The 25,058-nt window shown below is 36.3% G+C and overlaps 1 protein-coding gene across 3 annotated transcripts in view; it reads left to right on the top strand.

Annotated features, from left to right (window-relative positions):
* Window positions 1–25,058, top strand: part of DLC1 (DLC1 Rho GTPase activating protein) — a 365,361-nt gene that overhangs the window by 168,397 nt on the left and 171,906 nt on the right. For all 3 annotated transcript variants that reach the window (XM_054700826.1, XM_054700827.1, XM_054700825.1), the window contains exon 5: window positions 4,562–4,595. In XM_054700826.1, the coding sequence (XP_054556801.1) occupies window positions 4,562–4,595 (34 nt within the window). The remainder of the gene's footprint in view (window positions 1–4,561; window positions 4,596–25,058) is intronic.

The raw sequence follows: 25,058 nt of genomic DNA on the forward strand, positions 1-25,058 counted from the left end.
AAAATTAGATCAATTATAATAGTTCAACTGTCATTGTATGGGAAAGTCTTCAGATATTACATCTACTACTTCTGTTATTATTTATGTTCACAGCTTCTGTGTAGTTGGTATGAGTTCCTAAAAGGTGTCCAGCAGAAGTCCTTCTGTAAGCACAGAAAACCAGCATAGCAGTAAGACAAAAGAAACAACATATGTCTACAATACTTCCCCAAGTCATGTCAAAATCAGCATTTCCCTAATTATATTTTACATCCCCAAATACAAACAGACACACACACACAGGCTAAGTGCCCACACACAGCCTTTAAGACCTCATTAAGAGAAAACAAATTATTCCTCCTATTTTATGAAAAAGCTTTCTTTGTAATGGATCTCTTTTTAAGCTCAATTGCAAAACACCTTAACAGATCAACTTCAATAAAGATGTAAAATGCTATTGAATGATGTGTATAGACATTGAAAAAGTTGTTAGCCTATCATTTGAATATCATAGAAAGGAATAACAAAAGACTGTGATTTTTTTTTCCCTCTCATTTGGAAGTTATTAGTAGACTTTCCTTTGTTCCATTGAGAAATGAAAAAAGAAAATATGAAGTTACAGCAAACCCATATGGCCAGCAGGAAAATCCTATTTAATTGCTTTATTGCCAGAAATGTTAAATCACTTCCTGAGGATACAGTTCAAATGAAACATATGGCAGCTATTAACAAAAACCCCTAATGAATTCAAAAATATGCTTTTTATGCAAGTTTTCTCATAAGTAACAAACATGTTGCTTAAACTATATATGCAAATATGCACTTGGTATTTTAATTCCAGAGATATTTGATGAACACTTACTCAAAATCAGACTAGATAGAGCTTGCATGTAATGTTTTTTGTTGTTTTTTTTTTCTCCAATACCAAGACTGATAGACCCAAATCTAGCCATACTTCTAAGGAGTCCAAGGTAAGAAGAATCTTCTGACCAACACCTCCCTCACAAGAGTTCGATGCCCAAGACGAACCTTTTCATTTCTACATGGATAGTCCTAATTATCTTCCTATTGTGTTTAATGCCACAGTAATGATGGTGCTAATTATTGTGATTTAGCATCTATTTTTTGAAACTATTCTTTGGCTTTCCATGTATCTTCTTTGATTCAACTGTGAATTCCACAGAGAAGGAAACTTTCTCAAGATTTTTGTAAGTAGGAGAATATGAGCCACATAATAATATGAGCCACATAGTAAATCAGCAAATAACTTTAATTGAAAAACAAACATCAAAATTTTTAAAATTCAAAGGTTTTCATTTCTGGGAAAATGAATGTATTTGATAAATTTATTCATTAACTATTTCTAAAGAGGCAGTTTTTCCTTAAATTCAAAGATAAATCAATTGAGGGATATCCAGCTGTTACAACTATGTGATTTTACTTTAAAGGAGAAGTTATAAAATTTGGGGTACATTAAAATTTGACCTTCTTGTCTCCACATTATAATCTGGTCATTGTAGTTATTTAATGAAAGTGAGACTTGGTAGCTTTAAAGAATCACACAGAACATGGTGAGGTTCTAAATTAGCATACATTGTCTACATGAAGTATTGGCATTGACTATATGAAGGCTAAAGTATTTTCACTTAGTACAATTCATTAACATTTTTGTTAAATGTTTACTTATACATGCTCTGTTATGCACTTTGTAATCAAATAAAATAAAATGTGGAAAAGGACTGATTTGAGTTTGTCTTAAATGCCCTATCTATCAGGAGAGAGCTTACTTAGATAATTTCTAAATGTGAAAAGGAGGGCCTCCCTGGTGGCGCAGCGGTTGAGCGCTGGGTTGCGAAGCTGCCCGCAGCCTCTGCGGCGCCGGTTCCATCCCTGGCTACTCCACGGCCACCGGAGGAGGATCCCACATGGCGCGCAGACCCCTCCTGCCGCCCGCTGCTCCCCTCAGCAGTGTACTTCTGTCCTTTTGCCTGCTCTGCTCCCCGCTCTGGCTCTGGTGAATTCTCTCACCCTCCCGTGCTTCTGACTGTACCCAGTGCATGTATAAACAAAACAAACAAATAAATAAATAAATAAATAAAACATGCCTCTATTTAAAAAAAAATAAAAATAAAAATAAAATAAATGTGAAAAGGATCCTGCGTAATGATTTTGTAATATAAGTCAATTGTTTTATTGTAGGACCACTCCAAAGCTTTCTCCGTCTTCATTTCTTTGAAATTGGTGTGTCTCTGGTTTGTAGTTGCTTGTTGATTTTGCTTTTTACTTTATTATAATTAGTCTTTTTCCTGGTCCCTTTTTTAGGTTTTCTAAATTCCTGCTAAAGATGGAAATTTCATATGATCCAGCAATTTCACTCCTAGGTATTTACCCAAAGGATACAGAAACATTAATTCAAAAGGGCACCCGCACCCTTTCCCCTATGTTTATAGCAGCACTGTTTACAATAGCTAAGCTATGGAAACAACCCAAATGCCCAAAAACAGATGACTGGATCAAGAAGATGTGATACATATTGACAATATCTTTTTGAGGATAAAGTGAATATGCAGAGAAGAAAATGATCGCATGATGACTTACAATTATTAGAACTAGATGATTTACAATTATTAGAACTAGATCGCATGATGATTTACAATCATCAGTGACTTTACTGATATTTCCACAGCTCTCATTTTCCTTCTTTTTTATTTTCAACTTTATTGAGTTATAATGAACAAATAAAATTGTAAGATATTGGGCCTCCCAGGTGACCTAGGGGTTAAGTCTCAGCGCTATCACCACTATGGCTTGAGTTGGATCCCTGGCAGGGGAGATAACCCATATAAGGTGCAACAGACCTCTCCTGTCTCCCCTGCTGTTCCTCTCATCAGTGCATTTCAGTAAATCTGCCTGTTTCGCTTCCCACTCTGTCGTCAGTGAATTCTCTTCCCCCTCCTCATCTCTGGCCTACACCGCAGTTCTTCTATGAAAAACTAAATAGTTTTTTTAAAAAAAAGTGTAAGATATTTAAAAAGCACAGCTGTTACATATAAACTCTTTTTAGCAGATTTCGATTACATAACAGTGTTATCAACTATATTACCATGTTTCACATTAGACCCTCAGACATTATTCGCTTTATAGCTGAAAGTTTGTACCTTTTTGCAAGCCTCTCCCTATTTTTCCAACCCTCTATCCCCTGGCAATCACTTTTCTACTCCGTTTCTGAGTTTCCTTTTTTTGTTTTTTTGTTTTTTTTTTTAAGATTTATTTATTTATTTATACAAGCACTGGGTATAGTCAGAAGTGCAGCAGGGCAAGAGAATTCACCAGAGCAAGAGTGGGGAGAAGAACAGGCAGAAGGACCGAAGTACACTGCTGAGGGGAGCAGCAGGCGCGGCAGGAGAGGTCTGCGCACCATGTGGGACCCTCGCCGGCAGCCTATGGAACAGGCTCTGCAGAGGCTGCGGGCAGCTTCGCAGCCCAGCACTCAACCGTTGTGCCACCAGGGGAGGCCCTGAGTTTCTATTTTTTAGATTTCTCATTTAAGTAACACCGTGAAATATCTGCCTTCCTGTTTTTCTTAAGATTTATTTGTTTATGCATACAAGAACTGGGGTGTAGGCCAGAGGTGCAGGGGGTGAGAGGATTCACCAGAGACAGAGTGGGGAACAGAACAAGCGGATCTACTGAAATACACTGCTGAGGGGAGCAGCAGACTAGACAGGAGAGGTCTGCGGCACCATGTGGGTCAGGTCCCCAGCCGGGGATTGAAGTAGTGCTGCAGTGGCTGCTGATAGCTTGATAGTGCTGAGACTTAAACCCTTGTGCCACCAGGGAGGCCCAATATTTGCCTTCCTTTCTGGCTTACTTCACTCAGCATAATACCCTCAAAGTCCATCCACGTTGTTGCAAAAGGCTGGGTGTCTTTCTTTCTCATGACTGAATAATATTCAACTATATATAGATACATATATAGATATATAAATATAGATATAGATACAGAGATCATATTTTCATGATCTGTTCATCCATTGCCGAACACTTAGACCGTCCCTATATTTTGGCTATTGTGAATAATGCCCCAGTGACTAGGGGAGTGCATCTATCTCTTCAAGACTCTCTCTTCATTTCCTTTGTATGTGCCCAGAAGTTGGATTGCTGTATCAGACTGTAAATTTTCAATTTTTGAGGACCCTTCGTACATACTGTTTTCCATTTTGGCTGCACCAATTTACGTTCCCACTAAGAGTGCACTAGGTACCCATTACTCCACATCCTCTCCAACACTGATATATATTGTATTAACAGCTATTCTAGAAGCTGTGAGACTATATTGCATTGTGACTTGACTTGTGTTTCTATAGTAATTAGTGATATTGAGCACCTTTTCATGTAGCTCTTGGCCATGTGTGAGTCTTCTTTGGAAAAATTTCTGATTCCTCTCCCCTCTCATTTTTCTCCTATCAGGTTCTATTTAATATTTACTCCATTTACAGCACTTTATTTTATTCCTAATGATGTTATTTGATGTTTCTTTCTAATAATTTTGCAATTTTGTGGTTTTTATTTTTTTTTACAGGCTGTTCCAGGTATTTCAGAGAAGGAAAAGGCTGGTAAGTTGACATATGGCAATTTTTTCCTCCTTTCTATTTTAGATTAAAAAAATCCATTTTCATATCATTAGATATCTAAAATGTATCACTCTCTGGGATAATATTATTGTTAATTCCTGAAAAATCAAATTTTTTTCTCAATATATTTTTAAATGTGATTTGATAACACATTACATCGTTTAGAAAAAGATGCATGCTTCTTGTAGGCTTACTTGTAGCTACAAGCATGTTTGTTTCTCGAGCAAAGCAATTATATGTTTTTCAAGCTACTAAGGAATGGTCTTTGGAAATCAGCTATTAATAAATATCAAGATTCACTTTTTAACCTTAAATAGCTTATTTAGTATTCATCGAAAAAGTTGTACTTGTTTAAAGCTGATGCTGTAACTTCAAAATACAAATGTGAAGCAATATGACTAATCAATATATCAAAGAAATTTATATTGTTCTGTTATCTGTGCTATAATTTAATCATTTAATAGTATTATGGAAAATGGATAAAGATTGATGAGAAACATGGGGATATGAAAAACTAAACTTGGATTGGTGGAATTATGTGTTTCCAAAAATATTTAGATCTTCAATATTGTCTTATATTTCCTATGTAATAATAATGTTTGCTTTTAAAAAATTAGGTTTAAAATATGCTACCAACCTGAAGCACTTGACTTGCCTTTTAGACATTTGTGATTTTTAAGGTTCATATTAAAAGTTTTATCTAAAAAAAGATGTCATGACTTCAAGTGACATCACACAAAACATTAGTTTGATGGGATTTTTATACTTTCTCATTCAGTGACCTATTGTTGTTGCTACATAGTTTTCACACATGTGTTTTCATAGTCTGTTCTTTGGTGAGCTAAGTATTCTCTAGGGATTGGGCTGTGTTTGATCTCTTCACTTTTAATATGTTGAAAGGTAACGCTTCAGAATAGAAGGAAGATGTTGAGACAGTATCATGTGTCTGTTCAAGAGAATAATTGCTCCATTTAACAATGTAGCAGTAACACATGGATTCATAGCATATATTAAAGGAATTCTAATTACATTTCTTGAGCTCCAATATCTTAAATGGATCATGTTAGCTATGCAGCTATAACAAGAAATAAATGAACACAAAATAAGTGGTTAACCGAACGTTTGTTTCACAAAGAAAAATAAACTTAGTCAAAAATCTTGCTTTATCTTAGGTTATGGCATTCTCTACAATCCCAAGATTAGCTGCAATGTAAACAAAGTATATGGCAGATCAAAGTTGTCATCCTGTTCTGGAATATCAGGAAATTCTTTTGTACCCCAAGAAAAAATTTGGGTGTGAACTGTTGGTTTTGGGGGGAAGGAAAGAAGGTGTATAAGTGCCATTGTTTAAATGAATAGAAAGGCAAAAAATTATCTTTGCCCTCTGTCACTTGAATGATTTGTTTGACAGGGAGAAGCACTTATTTTATCAAACCTCTCAAATATTTTCAAAATATTTTTATTAAAACAAAGAAATAATTAAACAGCAAGCATAAGTATAATGCAAGCACCACATTTTAGCATTATCTTAGAAAGTTTAATTCTCAAAGACAACAAAGAGTGAAATTAATTGGCACTATTTAGCAATCTCTTTGGACTTTTTCTGTACTACTGAAGAACAGATGGAGAGTTTATAAACAGTATCACAGAAATTCAATAAGATGACTTGTGAAAAGTAGGATCCACCAACTGATAAACATGACCTACCCAAGCCCTGGGCATCTGATGCCCCATCTCAATTTCTTAAGCCATAATGGACTGATTTGAGTGGAACCTGGCTTCAATGTGAAAACGTAAGAATGACTGGAATTTACTCCAGAATTAATTTTGATTTAAATTTCCTGAGAATGTTCTGGTTTGTTTAGGAAAAATATGTGTTGTTTGATAAATTGATAGAAAAGAATTTTTTTTTAAAATCAGTGAATTTACATGCCAAGATTACGAATTTATGTTTGGATATTTTATTAATAATGGTAACAGATTTGACACTTCAATAGAGAAAATGTTTTATTTCAAAAGTTTTAAGGGATCTCAGCTGTCTAAGCAACCTAGGTCTTCTATTTCTAAACTTTACTCTGCCCCATTTAAAACATCAAAAATATTTTGAGTACAAAATGTGAATCTCTTTATTCCTTTCTTTATGAATCTCTGTTTTTAAGCTCTGCTGGACAGAGGAATGACCATGAAGTCAGAGGACCCACTCAATCTTCTAGGAGTTAATTGAGCTCTTAAATAGGATTAAACTTCATACCCACCCTAAGGCCTATCATTTCTTTTTTTTTTCTGTCTTGCTAAGTGAATGTAGCCTATTGTTCCTTATTAAGAAGGTCTATTTTTAATCTGGATGACCTCTCATCCAAGCCAACTGGAACCAACTCCACCAGGCTTTGCAAAGCTCTAAACAAAATCATTTGGGGCACATTCCATTAATAATTCTTGAATTGCACTTGTGTGGCTGTCCCTGCATGTGCTTTTAAGTAGCCATTTTCTATTCTGATCCATGTTGCTTTGTAAATACAGCCTACTGGAATCAGTTCTGCTACTTCTCTCCCAGCTTAAAGTGACAAAAATCTCCAAGGGGAAACAATTTTGAAACTACCTTTGTTGTTCATTTAGTCCATAAATGCTTATTGAATAGAACACGTATTAGGCATCTTTAGGTTCTATTGAGAAACAGTTGTGAATAAGGTGGTCTGACCTAAAGGAAATCAAACTCTAATTGAGAATATTCCAGCACGCCAGAATTCTCCTTCTCCTCTCAACTGCTTTGCCCTGCTTACTCAGAAAGTTTCCCAAGACAAAGAATCAAATAAAAATGTTTTTAAGAGACTCTACTGGAATATGCATTGTTTGGATCTGAAATGGAGTCAAATCAATTTGTATTTAAAAAAAATCACAATTAATCATGCAAGTATTATAATGTACTTTTACCCAACACACGATAATCTCACATAATTTCCATTCTGCCACCAGAGTCTATAGGCCTCTAGAGAGTGGGCCCAGTGCCATTGACATCTGCTTCCTATCTGTGCGACTTAGAGCAAGTTACCTACTCTCCTCATTTCCCTCATTTATAGAGTATAAATAAAGAAGCTGCCATGTTATTATGAGACAACAATACTTGGCACAAATTAGGCCCTAAAACATGGTAGCTGGTTTTTTTTAATGATAATTAGTTGTGCTTATAACTACCATGTATACCAGCCAAATAGAAGCTAGATGTGTTACTGTTGCCCACGTCTGCTCCAAGTGTTCTTAAATGCTTCCTCAGGGCACCAATTAACAGCCAAGCAGCTGTCCATGTGCAAGAAAGAGATCACTTTTTTCATAAGCCTTTGAGTAAATTAATTTAGACAGAGGTTATCACACAGTATAGATGGAGTTGGTTTCATTTTAACCTAACATTAGATATCCTTATCTCTATTAAACTGAAATTCTCTCTTGGGCCTCCCCTGGTGGTGCAGCGGTTGAGTGCTGGCCTGGGAAGCTGCCCGCAGCCTTTGCAGTGCCACTTCGATCCCTGGCCATCAGCAGAGTGTCCCACATGGCGCTACAGACCTCTCCTGCCACGCCTGCTGCTCCCCTCAGCAGTATATTTCGTCAGTTTGCCTGTTCTGTTCCCCACTCTGGCTCTGGTGAATTCTCTCACTGTCCTGCACTTCTGACTGTATCCAGTGCTTACATAAATAAATAAATAAATAAATAAATAAATCTTAAAATAAATAAATAAATAAATAAATAAACAAACTGAAATTCTCTCTTATAAATAACCTTTGATTTTCACAAAAGGTTAGTCCCTGAGAAATGTATACCCTGTGATCCATTTTGCGATGACTATATTATCCTCCTGGATACATAGTCCCTGGGGTAATTGAATCCTGTCTACCCAGCAACCACCCTGCCCCACCTAACATCCTGCATGTAGTCCTGTCCACACCACCTTCTAATCATCCCTTGTCTGTTCTCCCTGCTATTGCTGTAATGCAGTCTTTGGCTTTCCACTAGACTTTTACAACAGCTTCCAGAACTGGTTTCCTTACTTAATTTATCATTAGATCAGCCACTCTCTACACAGTCACTAGAGTTATCTTTGAAAAACATGACTCGATCATAGCAATTCAGGTTTACATTTTTTTTTTTCCTATCCATAGGGTATGGTCAATCTTTCCTCCTTGGTGTACTTGACCAACTGTAATCTGGATGCAGTATAAGCTATTTACTGTAGATGCCAATCTTGCCCCTCCTCCCCGACAACCACCCTTCACCCTTCTTTGCCAAAGCACTGTGCCCTGGAAGCTGACCTCTGTGGGAAAAATCAATGAGTTTCCCACCTTTCTATCTTCCTCATTCCAGCAATAAGGGCCCCCCAGCAGGAGGCTGAGGGTGGAGGAGGCAATGGACTGTGAGGTTGGGTAGTACATCCTGCTCCCATCTGCCTCCCTGGGAGCAATGCTGGCTTTGCTCAGGTGGCCCTTTCCACTCAAATATTCCAGTTTTAACAACCATTCTTTTTTCTTGCTCTTGTAGTTTCCTTGCATATTTATCAATCATTCTATTACTAAACTCACCTTACAAATGTAAGGTGTACCCAATGTGCCATCTGTTTCCTACGAGGAATCTCACCAATATACCTACTGATATGTTCTTCTCTGCTTATTCCTTTGTGTTTGTATGCTTATCCAACTTCAGCCACCACATAAAACCACAGAACCACTTCTAACTATCTATACCTCTGTCTAGATCATGCAACTATCTTTAAATTATATATACATGAAAGGGAGAAATAGTAAAATGGCCTATTCAGGGGGAAAAATATGAGCCATGATTTTCTCCCTCTTAAATGAAAATACTTTCATTGCATAAGAAAGAACAATATTTACCTTTATGAACTAGACTGTGTTCTCTATTACAGAGAAGCATTTGACTTTGAAAATTAACATTCTATTTTAGTCACTAAAATGTGATTCTGAGAGTATATTTGAAAAGTAATATGGAAACTTTCATTCTAAAATTAAATCACAGAACACCTCACAATTTCTGTCAGGCTGTATGGCAGTCCATGGAAAACAGACCATTATCATTAGCTCAAAATGGCTATCCCCACCCTATCCTCAAAATAATATTTATTGTATTATATCCAAGGATATTTTCTCCTTAACAAACTATTTCCCAGGCAAAGTTAATTGTTTATTGTTCTGTGCACCTAGAAAACTTTTCTAGAGTATTTTATTTGTGTATTCTATGATTGAAACAGCTATGCGCTTATAGTAAGTGTTCTGTAAACACATGGTAATAAGTAAGTTATAATTACAAAGGTGATTTGGCGTCAATCTGAATGATTTAGAATTAATATGACTCTAAAACATTTCATTTAACTTCCCCCACCCACTCTATCCATTACTCCTACCACCTCCACAACTACAAACATCTCCACCAGGTAATTGGTAGGTATTATCTGGAGACCTGTCCCTTACAAGTGTGTAAAGGGCACCACTGAAAAAGATGACTGAGTATCTGATTTTAGTTGCATTCCTTGGTCTTTTTCTTAGAACAGTTATTCTCACCTTCCACTTATTTCATTAGCCATAAATTGTAAAAAATAAAAATAATGTGTAATTTTAGCCTGAAACACTTGTGAAAGATAGCTTTCATAAGCATAAAAAATCCAAAGTCTCTCCAGACTTTGTGTTGTGATCAGTAAAGCAGAAAACAGAAGTCAAACTATTCTTTGTCACAAATGCAGAAGGGGGAAAAATCAGGTTTTCATAATTTCATTCAAATTCATATTCAAAACCTAGATATGGTTCCTTGTTAGGTATTAATTTTATTGGTTACATTTGAGCACTGAAAAGGGAAATGCAGGTGGCCTAAAAAAATATTTAACTAAAATGAAAATACATTCCCCCTTTTCCAATCTGATCATCACAGCTTCAGTGCAGAGAATTAGCCATGTGAACTATTCCACTCTAAGCCGTTTTCCAATATTTGCAGATCCAAAGGCATCTGATGGGAAAAAATGTAGTACTGCTCTAATTCAGAGTCCTCTTTGTAAGACTACTGCCCTATTTTATGTCTCTATGTTCATGTTGATCAGGCAGTTTTAATGCCGATCACCCAGTACACTATAAGCACCTAGAAAGATAGAATTTTATTTCATTCAACTCTGTAGTCTCCATGCCTGGGGTTATTGATGTTTGGTAAATGAATGAATAAATGAAATCTTTTTGAAAATCAGCAAATGCTTTATCTATACCCTAAATACTCCTAAAGCCAAATGTAAAATCTTATTATACTATTCTAAGTGAAGCTCTTTTCTTTTTTTTTTTTTAAGATTGATTTATTTGTGTATACAAGAGCTGAGGTACAGGCCAGAGGTATAGGGGCTGAGAGGATATACCAGAGACAGAGTGGGGAACAGAACAGGCCGACTGACCAAAGTACACTGCTGAGGGGAGTAGCGGGCGAGTCAGGAGAGGTCTGCCGCGTCATGTGGGTAGCTCCCTGGCCAGCCAGGGATCGAACTCATGCTGCAGAGGCTGTGGACCACTTCATAGGTTGCATCTTAACCCCTTGTGCCACCAGGGAGGCCCAAGCTCTTTCTTTTAATTGCAATGCCTCCCAGCTGTTGTATAGGGTTCAGCAGGACCTGAAAATTGTCTTTATCTGGCCAGAGTGGGCTTTGGCCAACATTCCAAATTCTTTATTCCCTTTCACTCTCAGAAAGTGAATTTCATTATTTTTCTAGTAAAGGCTTATAAATACTCACTTGCTTCACTTTTCTTAGTACTATGGTCTTTTCTTGCCTGTTTTTTTATGAGGAAGGAATTTAGTGTATAACCATATATAACCTCTCAGTTTTTCTAAAACCAGTGTAAACTAATCCTTGAAAAGTTGGCTGTGGTTGACTGGGCTGTTGAGGGGAAACACATTAGCTTTCAGGTATCAGGGAATTCATGAAAAATATAGGTAAGCTATTCTTAAAAGCCAGAAGCCTTCAATTCATAGGAAAATTTTCAATAAATGTAATTTTCTAAATCTATGTCTTAATGTTTTGTTGGTATTTCATTTATTACCAAGTAGGTAAAATAAATATATGATATCTCCAAAACCAATCAAGCAAATTTTCTTCTCTTTTTGATTATATTTCAATCAGTACAGATGCTCAAGGATTTTTCTTTTTACAAGCTCCCGTTCAAGTGTTACCTTCTGTACTTGAAATAGTCTACCAGGTCTCTGTATCTGCAGATGTGTGTATCTTTATGACATTTGGTGATTCCCATGATGTATTTTTGTTCTTTAATTATCTTCCATATCAGGCTATTAACTCCTTAAAGACAGAATTCCTCTGTTCATTTTTGTCATCCCACACCCAATGTAGTATCTTACACAGAGCAGGTGCTCAAGAAATAGTTTTGAATCTGTAAATTTATTCAATATATCAAATAATGCATGCAAACACTTAGTTTATCGCCAGTCTGTCAGTGACCATACCATCTCACGGCATTTGTGACCTTAAAATTTCTTCCATTGTGCACATTTTGTGCCTCCCTTTTTCCTAGAAAGAATGGCTGACAGTAATATAAGAGATGGCTATGAACTACCAGTGCAGGATAACGAGACAGTTTTGCATTTAGTATTTTAATTGACTTTGATCTTTTATCAGTAGAAAAGTAGTTTTTTTTTTTATTTTCAATCTCCCTGAAGCAAAATGAATAATGAAAAGACTCCTTTCTATCAGTTTTATTAAAAAAAAAATGAAAAAACTTTAGTTTAAGAATCATATCTGATCATTTCTTCTATGCCTCACAATTATTTTTCTAGAACTCCTGGTGTACAATTAGAGTTTAGTTACTTTTGTTAATAATATGAATATATGGACAAATATGTATCCATAAGATAATTATACATTGATTTTAATTTCTTTGGAAAGTTACATATAACAAGGTGTAACCTTGACCTGTATGAGTTCCTGCTGCCATCACTAGCCTTTTTTCCTCTCGTGTCCTTTCCTTAATTGGAAATTTTCATTTTTTTTACTTTTTTTCCTACAGGTAAGAGTTTAGATCAATATCTCTTCCAATCCCTAAAAGTTCTATTGTAGTTTGAAGATACAATTTTGAAATATGGCTTATCTAAGCCAGAAATTGAAGGCAATTATTAAACCAGTGCCCAAGAAAAGGCTTGTATTCATCCTGCTGTGCAGAAAACCAGACTGACCATTTCAGAAGAATGGATCGTGGATTTAAAAAGTGATATATCTCACTACTGTGATCAGGTAGTAAAGCTACCCATTAGCTTTCTACCTAATAGAATTCTAGAAGTGATGCTTAAGCAAAATGGTTACCAAAATCCTCACTTATCCACCACAATGGGGTTTTGGTTTCAGTTTTAAAATATTTCTAATCATTAAGCTTCCCCGAAAAACACATGCCAGTGACTACCAGACATTAATGTTATCAACTGCTTCTTAAGATGACTGTTAAATCAATTCTTTTCTTTTCCTATGCATTTAAGGAAATAGATAAATGGAGAATAATATTACAGTTAATCCCGTCTTTAATTTCCCTACCTTTTTTCCCTGTGGTCTTCTTGGATATATTTCTATAGGCATTTTTCCTACTGTGCTGTGAATTCCTAAAAGGCAAACCTTTTCCCTGCACCTTTAAAGGTTTTTGATTTAATGTTGATAAAATGAATGGTTGAATGGGTAATAATAGTAAGCAGATTCTTGGTGCCTGCACTTTTCTAAGCACTTTATAGATACAAACTCATTTAATCCTCTAGCAACCTTATACTAAAGATGTTGTTTTCCACATTATGAATATTCAAAAAATTTCCTGAACTACCCAGCATCACCTTGTGGCCAAGGCAGGATTCGGAGCAAGCAATGCAGATTAGAACATACTCTTAACCACTGTGCTGAGTGTGGTAGTTAAACGCCAAGACTCCTCATACAAATTTTCCCATGATCTGGCCTTATCCTTCCTTTCCAACCTTATCTCCCATCGTCTTCTAACATGTGCTTACCTCTGAAGCCAAGGAAGCAACCCCAATTTTCTTCTGAATTTGCTTCTGCGTAATTCGACCTTCATACCTCCTGTTTCCCTTCCAAAACTTACCTCCCCCATTCCCTAAGGACTTACTTGGATCCCACCTTTACTGTGAAGTATTCTTGATGATATGTGCTCATTTAATTTCATACTTTTTGAAATGATACCTCTCTGGTATGTATAGAGAACTGATCATTTTCATTCTTTTTTTTTTAAGATTTATTTATTTTTATACAAGAGCTGGGGCACAGGCCAGAGGCACGGGAGGGTGAGAGGATTCACCAGAGACAGAGCAGGGAACAGAACAGGCACACTGATGAAATACACTGCTGAGGGGAGCAGTGGGTGCGACAGGAGAGGTCTGCTGTGCCATGTGGAATTCTCGCCGTCCAGCTGGGATCAAACCCACACTGCAGAGGCTGCAGACAGCTTCAAGCGTGGTGCTCAACCTGCTGCATCATCGGGGAGTGCATCATCGGGGAGGCCCTCATTTTCATTCTTAATCACATGTGCTCTCATGGTCTTTTGAGCATTTTATTTATCTTGGTCTTGCCTCCCCATAGTCTTTCAAGCCCCTTTTTAAAAGTCACTGGAAACAGTGTTAGCCACCTAGGAGTTTATTTAATTAACAGATTTTGGTTTTTTAGACAGTTTTAGAGTCACAGAAAAATGTAGAGGAGAGTATGGTTCAAATTCGAGCACATTCTGGTAAATGTTAAACTGAGGCAATAAAGATCAGGAGTTACCAGGGGTGGTAGAAAGAAGGAATGAATCAAGGGAACACAAAGGATTTTAGGGGATTTGTTTTGTGTAATTCTGTAATGGTACAGCATCCATTCTTTTCAGATTGTCTTCTTCAACTTAGCTGTATGCTTTCGAGTTCCCCTTCATGTGTTTTCATAACTATAGCTCATTTATTTTCGCACTTAAATAATATTCCATTGTATAGATATGTAGTTAAAGGAATATATTTAGTAACATTTTTAATGTGAAAACTTTTTTAAAGGCATAGATCTAAAACATATTATACCTTCCACTAATATTAGCTTTTACCTTTTCTTAAGCAAAATCTTTAGCTGTTGATTTTATTTTATTATATATATTTTTTAAAGATTTATTTATGCATACAAGAACTGAGGTACAGGCCAGAGGTGCTGGGGGTGAGAGGATTCACCAGAGACAGAGTGGGGAACAGAACAGGCAGGCTGGCTGAAATACACTGACGAGGGGAGCAGCGGGTGAGTCATGAGAGGTCTGCTGCACCATGTGGGTCTCCTTCCTGGCCAGGGATCAAACTCATGCTTCAGTGGCTGCAGATAGCTTCATAGGCTGCATCTTAACCCCTTGCGCCACCAGGAAGACCCCTTTAGCTGTTGATTTTAATGACTTCATTTCTCTCTTGCAATTTCTTCAAGTATAAAAAAAATCCACTACTAAATATATTATCAATAGCAGTATATTATTTTCTACTTACCATGTAGTCTGAGAAGAGAGCTAGGTACTCCCTCTGCCTTGTCTTTTATACTTACTAAGCTATCCAGCTTATAAATCACTCTTGTTGCAAAGGTGATATTTTCTCTCCCTCTCCATGTCTAATATCACCATTTGTCCCACTTCAAATGTTCTAATAAAAGCCATGACCAACATTAGTAAAAAAAATTAGTAATAATTTCTGTTGGCTACATATTTCTGCCCTTATGCTTTTGCACCTAGAGTTTACTCTTAGGTTTATACTCCAATTACACTCCTCCTTTATAAATTCACTTGACTGCCACTTTCTACACATAAACCTTCTCCAGTTGCTCTACTCTGAGATGAACCCTGCTTTGAATCTGACTGGATTCATTGCTCATCTTATCTTCTACCCCTAAAGGAGCATCCCCATGACCTCTTGTCTTAACCCATGCCCTGAGTCAGTAGGACTGGGGTGAGAGGGAGGGGCTGGGAGCACACTTGACTCAAGTCAGAGAAAACATTGGCTGACAAGTGACTGAGGCCAATATCTCTCTCCATCTCTTTTTCCTCTTCCCCAGGAGATTCAATCAACCTGTGCTTTACCTAAGAGTTTATATAGACTGTGAGATGGAACCATAGATGAAAACCTTTTCGCACAAAGGTTCAAGATAGCACAGCATTCAGCTTAAGACAGAGAGGTTAGGGACAAAGCAAACTGGGAAAAGAAATGGAAAAAGTACCTGCTACTATTGCAAATGACCCATAGGATTTGGTTCCAGTTCTCAGGAACCCTGCAAATTATCTCTGCATTCTTACACCTCAGGTTTTTAGTTGCATTAGTATGAATGAGTTCTTTGCACTCAGTTCTTTGCACACATCCTTCAAATTCCTATTGACCATCCAGTTAATATCAAAATTAGTCTTTTACTTAATTTTACCTGACAGCTGACATCACTCTCATTTCTAATGCATATATGTCTTGTCCCCCCAAAATGCTAAAAGCAGCCTCAATGAAGACCCGTGACCTACTTTTGTCTGCTGTCTAGTTTGTCTTACTCTATAAGACCTGATAAGAACTAATTATATAGAGAATGTTCTATAAAATGATAATTTCTCACAGTTAGACTGCCTTTTTTGTCTTAATGCTATATTACTACTTTATACTTAACCTTGTGACCCACAGAACTTCTGGTCCACCTCTTTTAGCTACACTCATCTACTCAATACCATCACATGACATTCATAGATTTTCTTTTAAATCTTGACCAAATAATTACATAGTTTTAAAAATCATATAACATCATCCTAACATGCCATTCAGTTTTTAATTTGCACTCTAACATATTTGAATCAAGTTTTTTGCCCTTTTTATTGACATTTTCAATAGATGATACATACCTCATTCCACTAAATATGCTAAGTAAAATGCAGAATAATAATAACTAGTGCTATAAAACCAAAAGAGAGGAGAATATAAACAAACAAGCCAATAATCAGGGGTGAGATAATTGATACATTTTTAAAGTAAAATTTCTTGAATGAGAAAAAAGAATGCTATTTGACTTATCTATACCCTGTGACTTTGAAATGTCTTAAGTAAGAGAAATGACATATGTGTGTGGGATTGAGGCATGGCCGTGATTTTTTTTCCTGAGACTTCTAATGGCTGCATTCCAGCTGCCATGATAAACACAGTTGCTTTCATCTATGCAAAGCAAAGATCAGGCAGGTGACCCAAAGACTTTTTGTATTTGATGCCTCCAATAAAGTGGGAAGCTGGCCTAGTTATTATATCATGAAAAATTTCATTATTCTGTAATATTCTTGAGCACTAAATCTGGGAACCTTTATGAAGAAACAAGTCATCTCAGTCTAATCTGTGACCCTGACTCTTAGATGGCACTCATCACTCTGCAGCTAATCAGGAACCACTCTCCCAGATGGTCCATGACAGCAGCACATAAACAGAGCAGTGACCCCTCATCCTCACATGCAGGGAGCACCCTGACCTTCTGCGGGGCGGACAAGAGGACTGTGACAAAGAGATGTTAGAAATGGTTTTCCAAATGGAGATATTCCAGCATGCGTTCAGATATCTTCAGGCATTCCAAAAGCATTCCCATCTAGCATGTAAGCCAAATTTTAAGAAGTAACTGCAGATCACAGATATCAAGACATTTTCCTAAAGGAAAAGAGATATTAAATTTCAGCAAAGTAGCTTTATAGTTAGATCACAGATAGAAGTTTAGAAGGAAGCCATAGCTGCCTTTTTTTCTTTCCTGGTAGAACCTAAGTGAGCCAAGCTAACAGCACTGATCCGTAGAAAGAATTCCACATCTGGAAAATCTTTGCTCCATCTGTGGTAGGTTTTCAGTCTCTCACTCTTTCTCTACCGTTTCCCATGACTCCAGCTTACCTCGCTTTTGTTTTCTTTAGTGAGATTTTTTAACCCTCAGGGAGTTCAGGTCTTTGTTTTGTTTGTTTTGTTTCATTTTTTAAGAGGAAGGAGATCGAGAGAATGCCCTGTAGTATTTTTATAGTTCCCTAGAACTCAGGCTTATTTATATTTCTTTCAGTGTTTATATAAATGATACAGATAATCCAAAATATAAATATCCAGTCAAATCTATGAAAATATATTTTAGAAATATCTTAGGTAGGCACTGCACATTGACTTCTATTTCAATACTTTTTATATTGGTTTTAATTTTCCAATTTGAGAGTCTTATTTTTACGTGTCTCAGGTAGTAGTAGTTAGTATCATGGAGCACATAGAAGTAAAGTCACAGACCTGTATCAGAGTGCTCGTATATGCCATATTTAACATAATTAAGAAAAACATATACAATCAAATCTTTAGCTCATTGATTCCCCTTTGAAGCCTTAAATAAGTCACAAGGCTTGATATTTAGGTTACCTTCTCCTCATGTCTATCTGCTGAGCAAGATAAGTGGTCATAGGTATATGGCAAGAGACTCGAGAGATTCCACACACTTCTCTGAGGAAGAGGACACCTGAGCTGGAATGATCCAGCAAGGATCTGGGGGATCTCACCCAACTAAAGCTGTATCTACACAATCTGTATTGAACTACCCACCTCATTTCCAACTGCTCCGAGATTCCATCACAAGAATGGCCACACTCTGCACATCTTGTATTTTCTACTTCACTGTCTTTGCTAATATAGTTACCTTTTCCTAAAATGTCCTTTCATATTACCTCAAATTTCCATATTTAATCTCCCCTTCAGTCTCCACTACTTAAGTGATCTCCACTTATTTAAGAGTTCCCAGAACTCTTGAATTCTATATTTGAAGTTCTTATAAGACTGAACTTTATTATGATTATTGAGACTTATTTCCCTAATATATAATAAAATCCATGTGTGATTTATCTTTGTGTTGCACATAAGGACACACAATTATTTTTGATTGAAAAAAAAATGACATTTTTAACTGAAATACAACCATACCCTTTAAATGCAATGTGTGCTAAAATGTGCCTCATAATTTTTTACGATGCTTGTTTAGAAATCCTTATTCTCCAGGTTTATTAAATCAGAATCTCTTAGGCCCAAGAATCTGAAATGCAATCTGCAGGTAGAGAATTCTTATCCACACTAAAGTTTGAGGATCACTAGCTAATGTCAATAAAAGTTTCCCATTTATTCTTCTTCTTCCACATACAAATAATGCAATATGTACTTCCAAGTTTGTATTTGCATAGCAAAATCCTAAGGTTTGAAAAAAATTATCCTGATTCCAAATGGACAGGAAAAGTGACATTTTATTATAAATATAACCAAAAACATTCCTGAATATCCATTTTTATCAAATAGTCTACTGGGCTTAAAAAACTAAGACATTTGGGCCTCCCCGGTGCGCAGAGGTTGAGCGCTGGGTTGTGAAGCTGCCTGCAGCCTCTGCAGCACCGGTTCGATCCCCAATCACCAGGTGAGGGTCCCAGATGGCGCACAGACCTCTCCTGCTACCCACTGCTCCCCTCAGCAGTGTACTTTGTCAGTCTGCCTGTTCTGTTCCTCGCTCTGGCTCTGGTGACTTCTCTCACCCTCCCGCGCTTCTGACTGTACCCAGTGCTTGTATAAATAAATAGATAAATAAATCTTTAAAAAAAAAAAAAAAAGGTCAGAGTCATCAAGGAAACTGCTGTTCTTGAAAAAAAAAAATAAATAAAAAACTAAGACACTGCCCTCGGAGAGTTTATAGTTGACATGAGAGAGAAGATACGCAGATATGAAGCTTATTGAACAAGCAAAGTACTCAAAGCTGCCCTGATGTGTCACATAGTTTCAGATATCTGTTTATTAGCCTATTTATCCACTATCCAATCACTACAGACAATATTTTAAAGCTGTGAAAACAGTTTCCTAGGCAGATACAACAGCGCAAGAGAACAGAAAGCTTCCAATGAGAAGCTCAATGACATGGTATTCCCTGTTATTCCACCACTCACACTCAAAATGTTCACTTGAACCAGGTTCTTGTTTTCTGCATAAATTTCTCTGCATAAATTTCTGCATAAATTTCTGCATAATTACCTACTCAGACTCTCCCAGGGCTACATTTCATCTTGGAATATCCTGGCAAGGATTACCAAACATTCTTACAGCAGGGATCGTTATCTTCATGAAATGGGGGGAAGAAGGGAGAGGGTTCTGGGTGCTTTGGTGATGACTGCACAGCTGTAGGGCAGGACTGAATACCTAAGAGAAAGAGAGAGTGAGCAAGAGAGGTTGTTCAGAAAGGAACTTGGGGAAGTGATACAAGCAAACATTATGTAATTTTACATCTTTGTAATCCGAGAAATACTCTAAATGATTCTGAAAAATCACTAGCAAATATTGCTGAAAAGTGATATATATGTTGGCATTCTTTTTTTTTTTTCAAGATTTATTTATTTATGCACACAAGAACTGGCGTATAGGCCAGAGGTGCAGGGGGTGAGAGGATTCACCAGAGACAGAGTGGGGAACAGAACAGGTGGATCTACTGAAATACACTGCTGAGGGGAGCAGCGGGCAAGACAGGAGAGGTCTGCTGTGCCTTTTGGGTTGCTCCCTGGCTGGGTATTGAACTCATATTGCCATGGCTGGCGATAGCTTGATAGTACTGTCTTTAACCCCTGTACCACCAGGGTGGCCCAATATGGTGTCATTCTTTAGTAAGGTTACAACTTCTAGCTTCTCTGCATTGCAAGCTATCATCAGCTACACTAGGTTAATCCAAGCTCAGCCAAATGTCCATCCAGTTCTCTTCCCTCCCCTTTCTCTCTCCCATTTCCTCTACCCTCCACTAAAAAGTTGAAGGCCAATGATAAAGGGGGAAAAGACTGGAACAAGTAATGTTGATAAGTGCTGCTTTTCCTGTCTCTCCTATTTAGTTGTCTCAGGATTTCCTTGTTCTAGACCTTGAGACCACACGCCTTGAGAGTGCTTCCAGTCTGCTGAGCGAGATTAAGTGGTCATAGGTATGTGGTAGGAGACTTGAGAGACTCCAGACACTTAGCTGAATAAGAGAACACCTGGGCTGGAATTACCCAGAGAGGATAGGGGTGGAGAAGAGTGGGGGCAGGGGGAGGTTAAGCCTTGAAAACCTGGAAAGGAAGATCTGAGACATTTCTAGGCAAGGAAAATAGTGTTGGCAGAGTCAGGACATGGGAACACACAGGCATGGTGAGGCAGTTGTACAGCCAGGCAAACTAGAACACCAAGTGTGTGTTTATAAAGAGGGGGGAGTGGAAAAACTGAGTGGATCCACACTCCAGCAGTCCTTAGAGAGGGATTGTACATTTTACTAAGAATAGTAAATATGCCTAAATTAATTGGTGGTATTACCCTAGCTGCAAAAATCTAGACATTCTTAGTCTTACTTCTTTCTTCAGTAGTAGAGGAAAAGGGGTAAAACAGTTTTTTAATGATACACTACAATAATAGACACCTTTTAGAAGCAAATGATAATTGCCATTGATAGACTTTTTTTTTTAAATGTTTATTTATTTATGCATACAAGAGCTGGAATGCAGGCCAGAGATGTGGCCAGAGATGGAGGGGAGGGGGGCGTGAGAGGATTCACCAGAGATAGAGTGAAGAGCAAGACAGGCAGATCTACTGAAATACACTGCTGAGGGGAGCAGTGGGCAAGACAGGAGAGGTCTGCTGCACCATGTGGGTCACCTCCCTGGATGGGGATCTGCAGATAGCTTCATAGTACTGTGTCTTAACCCTTGGGCACCAGGGAGGCCCGATAAAGACTTTTAATCTGTATAAGTCAAGATTTTCAGTTACAATTTTATTTTTGGTGGTAAGTTTTTAAAAATTTTATCTGCTTTATTATAATTCAGTGATCGCTCATGATCATAAATAACAGATGATACCATTAACATAAGAAAAAATAATATATGAATTGTGAAAACAAAAGAAAGTTGATTCTAAATATTTCCAATTTTCTAACTGGTTGTAGAGCAAATCATCCTCCTAAGAAATGCTAATCATTTCAAAAAACTAACTGGGGGAAAAAAGGAGGCCTACTTTCATATAATCATCTTTGCATTTAAATGACAAAGTTGCTTGATATATTTCCTGCCACCATCTAGCCTGTGTTTTTCTTTGACTATTTCATTTTTCAATGTTCTTTCACCATTAATGATCTATAGTCTTGGTGCCAGATGTGAACCATTCATTGTGCATGAAATCCTGAAGACAAAATTACTTCATTTCCTTTAGAGAATTTTCAAAATTTTCAATTTGAGATATTAACAATGTTTGTTGCTCTTCCAAGTAAAAAAACAAATAGCAAGAAATTTGCAAATGCCGTCAATTCAGAGGTTGATTGAAATCTATACATAACAGTGTATTACCTTTTCTCTCCACCCAGATTCAGCAGAGGTAAAGTACTACTCATTGTAACATTCAAGCAATCATTGTATTGTCTCTAGATGTTTTATGTATTTTTATATCATATATAGAATATAATATATATATATATATATATATATATATATATATATATATATAGAGAGAGAGAGAGAGAGAGAGAGAGAGATAGTTAACTCCACTATTTATGGTGACTCATTTCTGATTTTTTTCAATCACTCATGGACCCATACAAAAAAATGAAAACAGAATATTAAGAAAAATAAATTGGGGGAAACAACAAAATAAAAAATACAAGTCATGTTTTTTTATCATTAGATTCAATGGACATAAAATTGTTCTGCCAACCACTACAAGAAGTTTCTAAAACTTGTCCATTTCTATGCCTACCTTTGAATATCCACCCAGACCCTGACCATCATTGACCACATGTTGAATAGTCTCAGAGACCAAGAACAAGTCAAAAATGAGCGTGAGGCCTCCCCTAAGTGATTAGGGAAGCAGAATGGGAACCAGCTTCTTTGATCCAGAAGAAGCACTTGTTAAAAATCTTTACTGTCCTTCACCATCTGCTTCTTCTTCAGATTGAGGCATGCTCTGCCTTTACAGCTGATGTCCTCTTTAAGGGGAAGTCAGCAGAATGTCATTTCCTGTACAGCTTAATTTATGCCAATGAATCGTGATGTTCCATCTCTCATAATTCTACTCTCTTTTCCTTTTCTCAAGGCCTTTTATGTTTCCGTTCTTCTGCTTTGTTATTTATTTTAATGTATGTCAGCCCAAAGAATAAGAGCTTCATTTTTCTCCCATTTAAAATATTTGGGAAGAGATTTTTTGGCTACTTTTTATTAGCAAGAGACTGTGAAAACTGTATGTTTTTGGATGATAACGTTAGAAAAATTCCTGTTCACTATAAAGTATTTCCAAACTTCCACTAGGTACCTTGATATCCACACAAATAACAAATCCTAATATAATAATTTGATAATAGCATATTAGTATGGTATTGTAAACAATTTTACTTTACCACCAACAATGCATAGGAATTCCAGTTGCCCCACATTCTCCTCAACATATGGTATGGTTAGTTTTTTTTTTAATTTTTGTATGCAGTGGTCTCTCAATGTAATTTTGTTTTTCCTTAATAACTTTTTGACCATTGATAAGTCTTCTCTTGTGAAGTACCATTTTATAACTTTTGCCCATTTAGCTAAAATTTGATTATTTGTCTTTTTGTTATTGAATAATCAGAATTCTTTATGTATTCTAGGTAAAAGTTATTTATTAGATATATGTTTGCAAATATTTTCTCCCAGCTAATGTCTTTGTCTTTTCTTTTCAGTATATTTTTTAAAAACAAATGTTTTTTAATGTGTTGATAAAATCCAATTTATCAGAACAATGATTATAATTATTAAATTCATAATTATTCTTTTTTGTGTGTGTGGGACCCTTGCCAGCGGCCGGGGAACGAACCGGTGCTGCAGAGGCTGCGGGCAGGCTCGCAGCCCAGCGCTCAACCACTGTGCCACCAGGGGAGGCCCCATAATTATTCTTAATTATTAAACAATTACTCAACTTAAGGTCACAAAATTTCACCTACTAAATCTTATAGTTTTGCACTTACTTTTAGGACTATGACTTATGGTCCATTTAGAGTTAATGTTTGTTTAAGATTTGCAGTAAGGGTTGAGATTCCTTTTTTTTTCCATGTGGTTATCCAATTGTCCCACACAATTTGTTGACAAAGATTATCCAAACCAATTGACTTACTATGGATGAATTTCTGGAATCTTTATTGTGTTACAGTGACCTACATATCCATCCATGTGGATATGTACCACCCTATTTTGATTACTGTAGATTACACATCATTATCAAAATCATTTTGGTTCATTTTGGTCTTTTATATTTTGGAATCAACTTGTTAGTGTTTCACAATAGAAGAAGAAAACTTTCTAGCATTTTGCTTGGTTTTATGTTGAGTATATAGTATGGGAAAAATTGGCACCATAATAATACTGAGTCTTCACATCCCTGAACATGTTATATCTCTTTATTTAGGTTTTTGATATCTCTTAATGTTTTGTAGCATTCAGTGTACAAGTTTTTGTGTACATACCTACTAAATCTCTAAGTATTTCATATATTTTTATCATCTTGTAAATGTTACTTTTTTACTTCATTTACTAGTTGTTCATTGCTAGAATATGGAAATAGAATTGATTTTTTGTATTTTAACCTTGAATCTCTGACCTTGTTAAACTAAGTCTATATTTCTAGTTAATCTGTCTTGAGATTAGCCAATTTTATTGATTTTCTTTGTAAAACACTAGCTTTTGGTCTTCCCTATTGTTTGTTTTCAATTTCAATGATATTGGCTCTGATAATAGAACATTTGAATTTTCTGTTTGTTTCTCTGAAGGAATTCTTTAATTCACAATCAGTTAGAGGTTGCTATTTTTGTTTCATTCTCAATAAAAAGATATATGAAATGTAGAATAAGCAGCTTAAAAGAAATTCATGTCCATGTCGTCATACTATACTCTAAATTTGAGCAAAGAAATTATATCATTGTAATTCTATGACATAATGTTCAACTCCATTGGAATTTTACACTGTGAGGTATAAAGGATAGGAGAATTAAAGGATAAAAGCAAAAATGGAAGAATAAAATAAAATGAAGTATAAGAGAAAGGAAATTTTTCCTTCCTAAAGTTTTAATTGTATCTAAAATATATTTTACAATAGGAGATTCTGTTCTTGCTAAGGCAATATAAATTATACATATATTGTTTCCTTAGCATTAGTATTGGTGAGGCATCCTTGTTGATTTTTCTATAGAAGTTAAAAGTATTTTAAACTTTTAAGATTCTGACATAAAAGAAAACCTGAAATTGTTACATTTTTTTAAAAATTGTGGGGAGAACATCACTACTTATTTTTTCCATTCTCTAATATCTTCTATTTCCTATTTCTCTGCCAAAAATTCTAGCACAGAAAACTAGAGTTAATACAGAAAATGGAAAAGAAATAATTGAGAGAGGA

The sequence above is a fragment of the Talpa occidentalis genome, unplaced genomic scaffold (genome assembly GCF_014898055.3).
Source record: "Talpa occidentalis isolate TD23 unplaced genomic scaffold, MPIMG_talOcc4v2.1 talOcc4.4, whole genome shotgun sequence".
Taxonomy (NCBI): domain Eukaryota; kingdom Metazoa; phylum Chordata; class Mammalia; order Eulipotyphla; family Talpidae; genus Talpa; species Talpa occidentalis.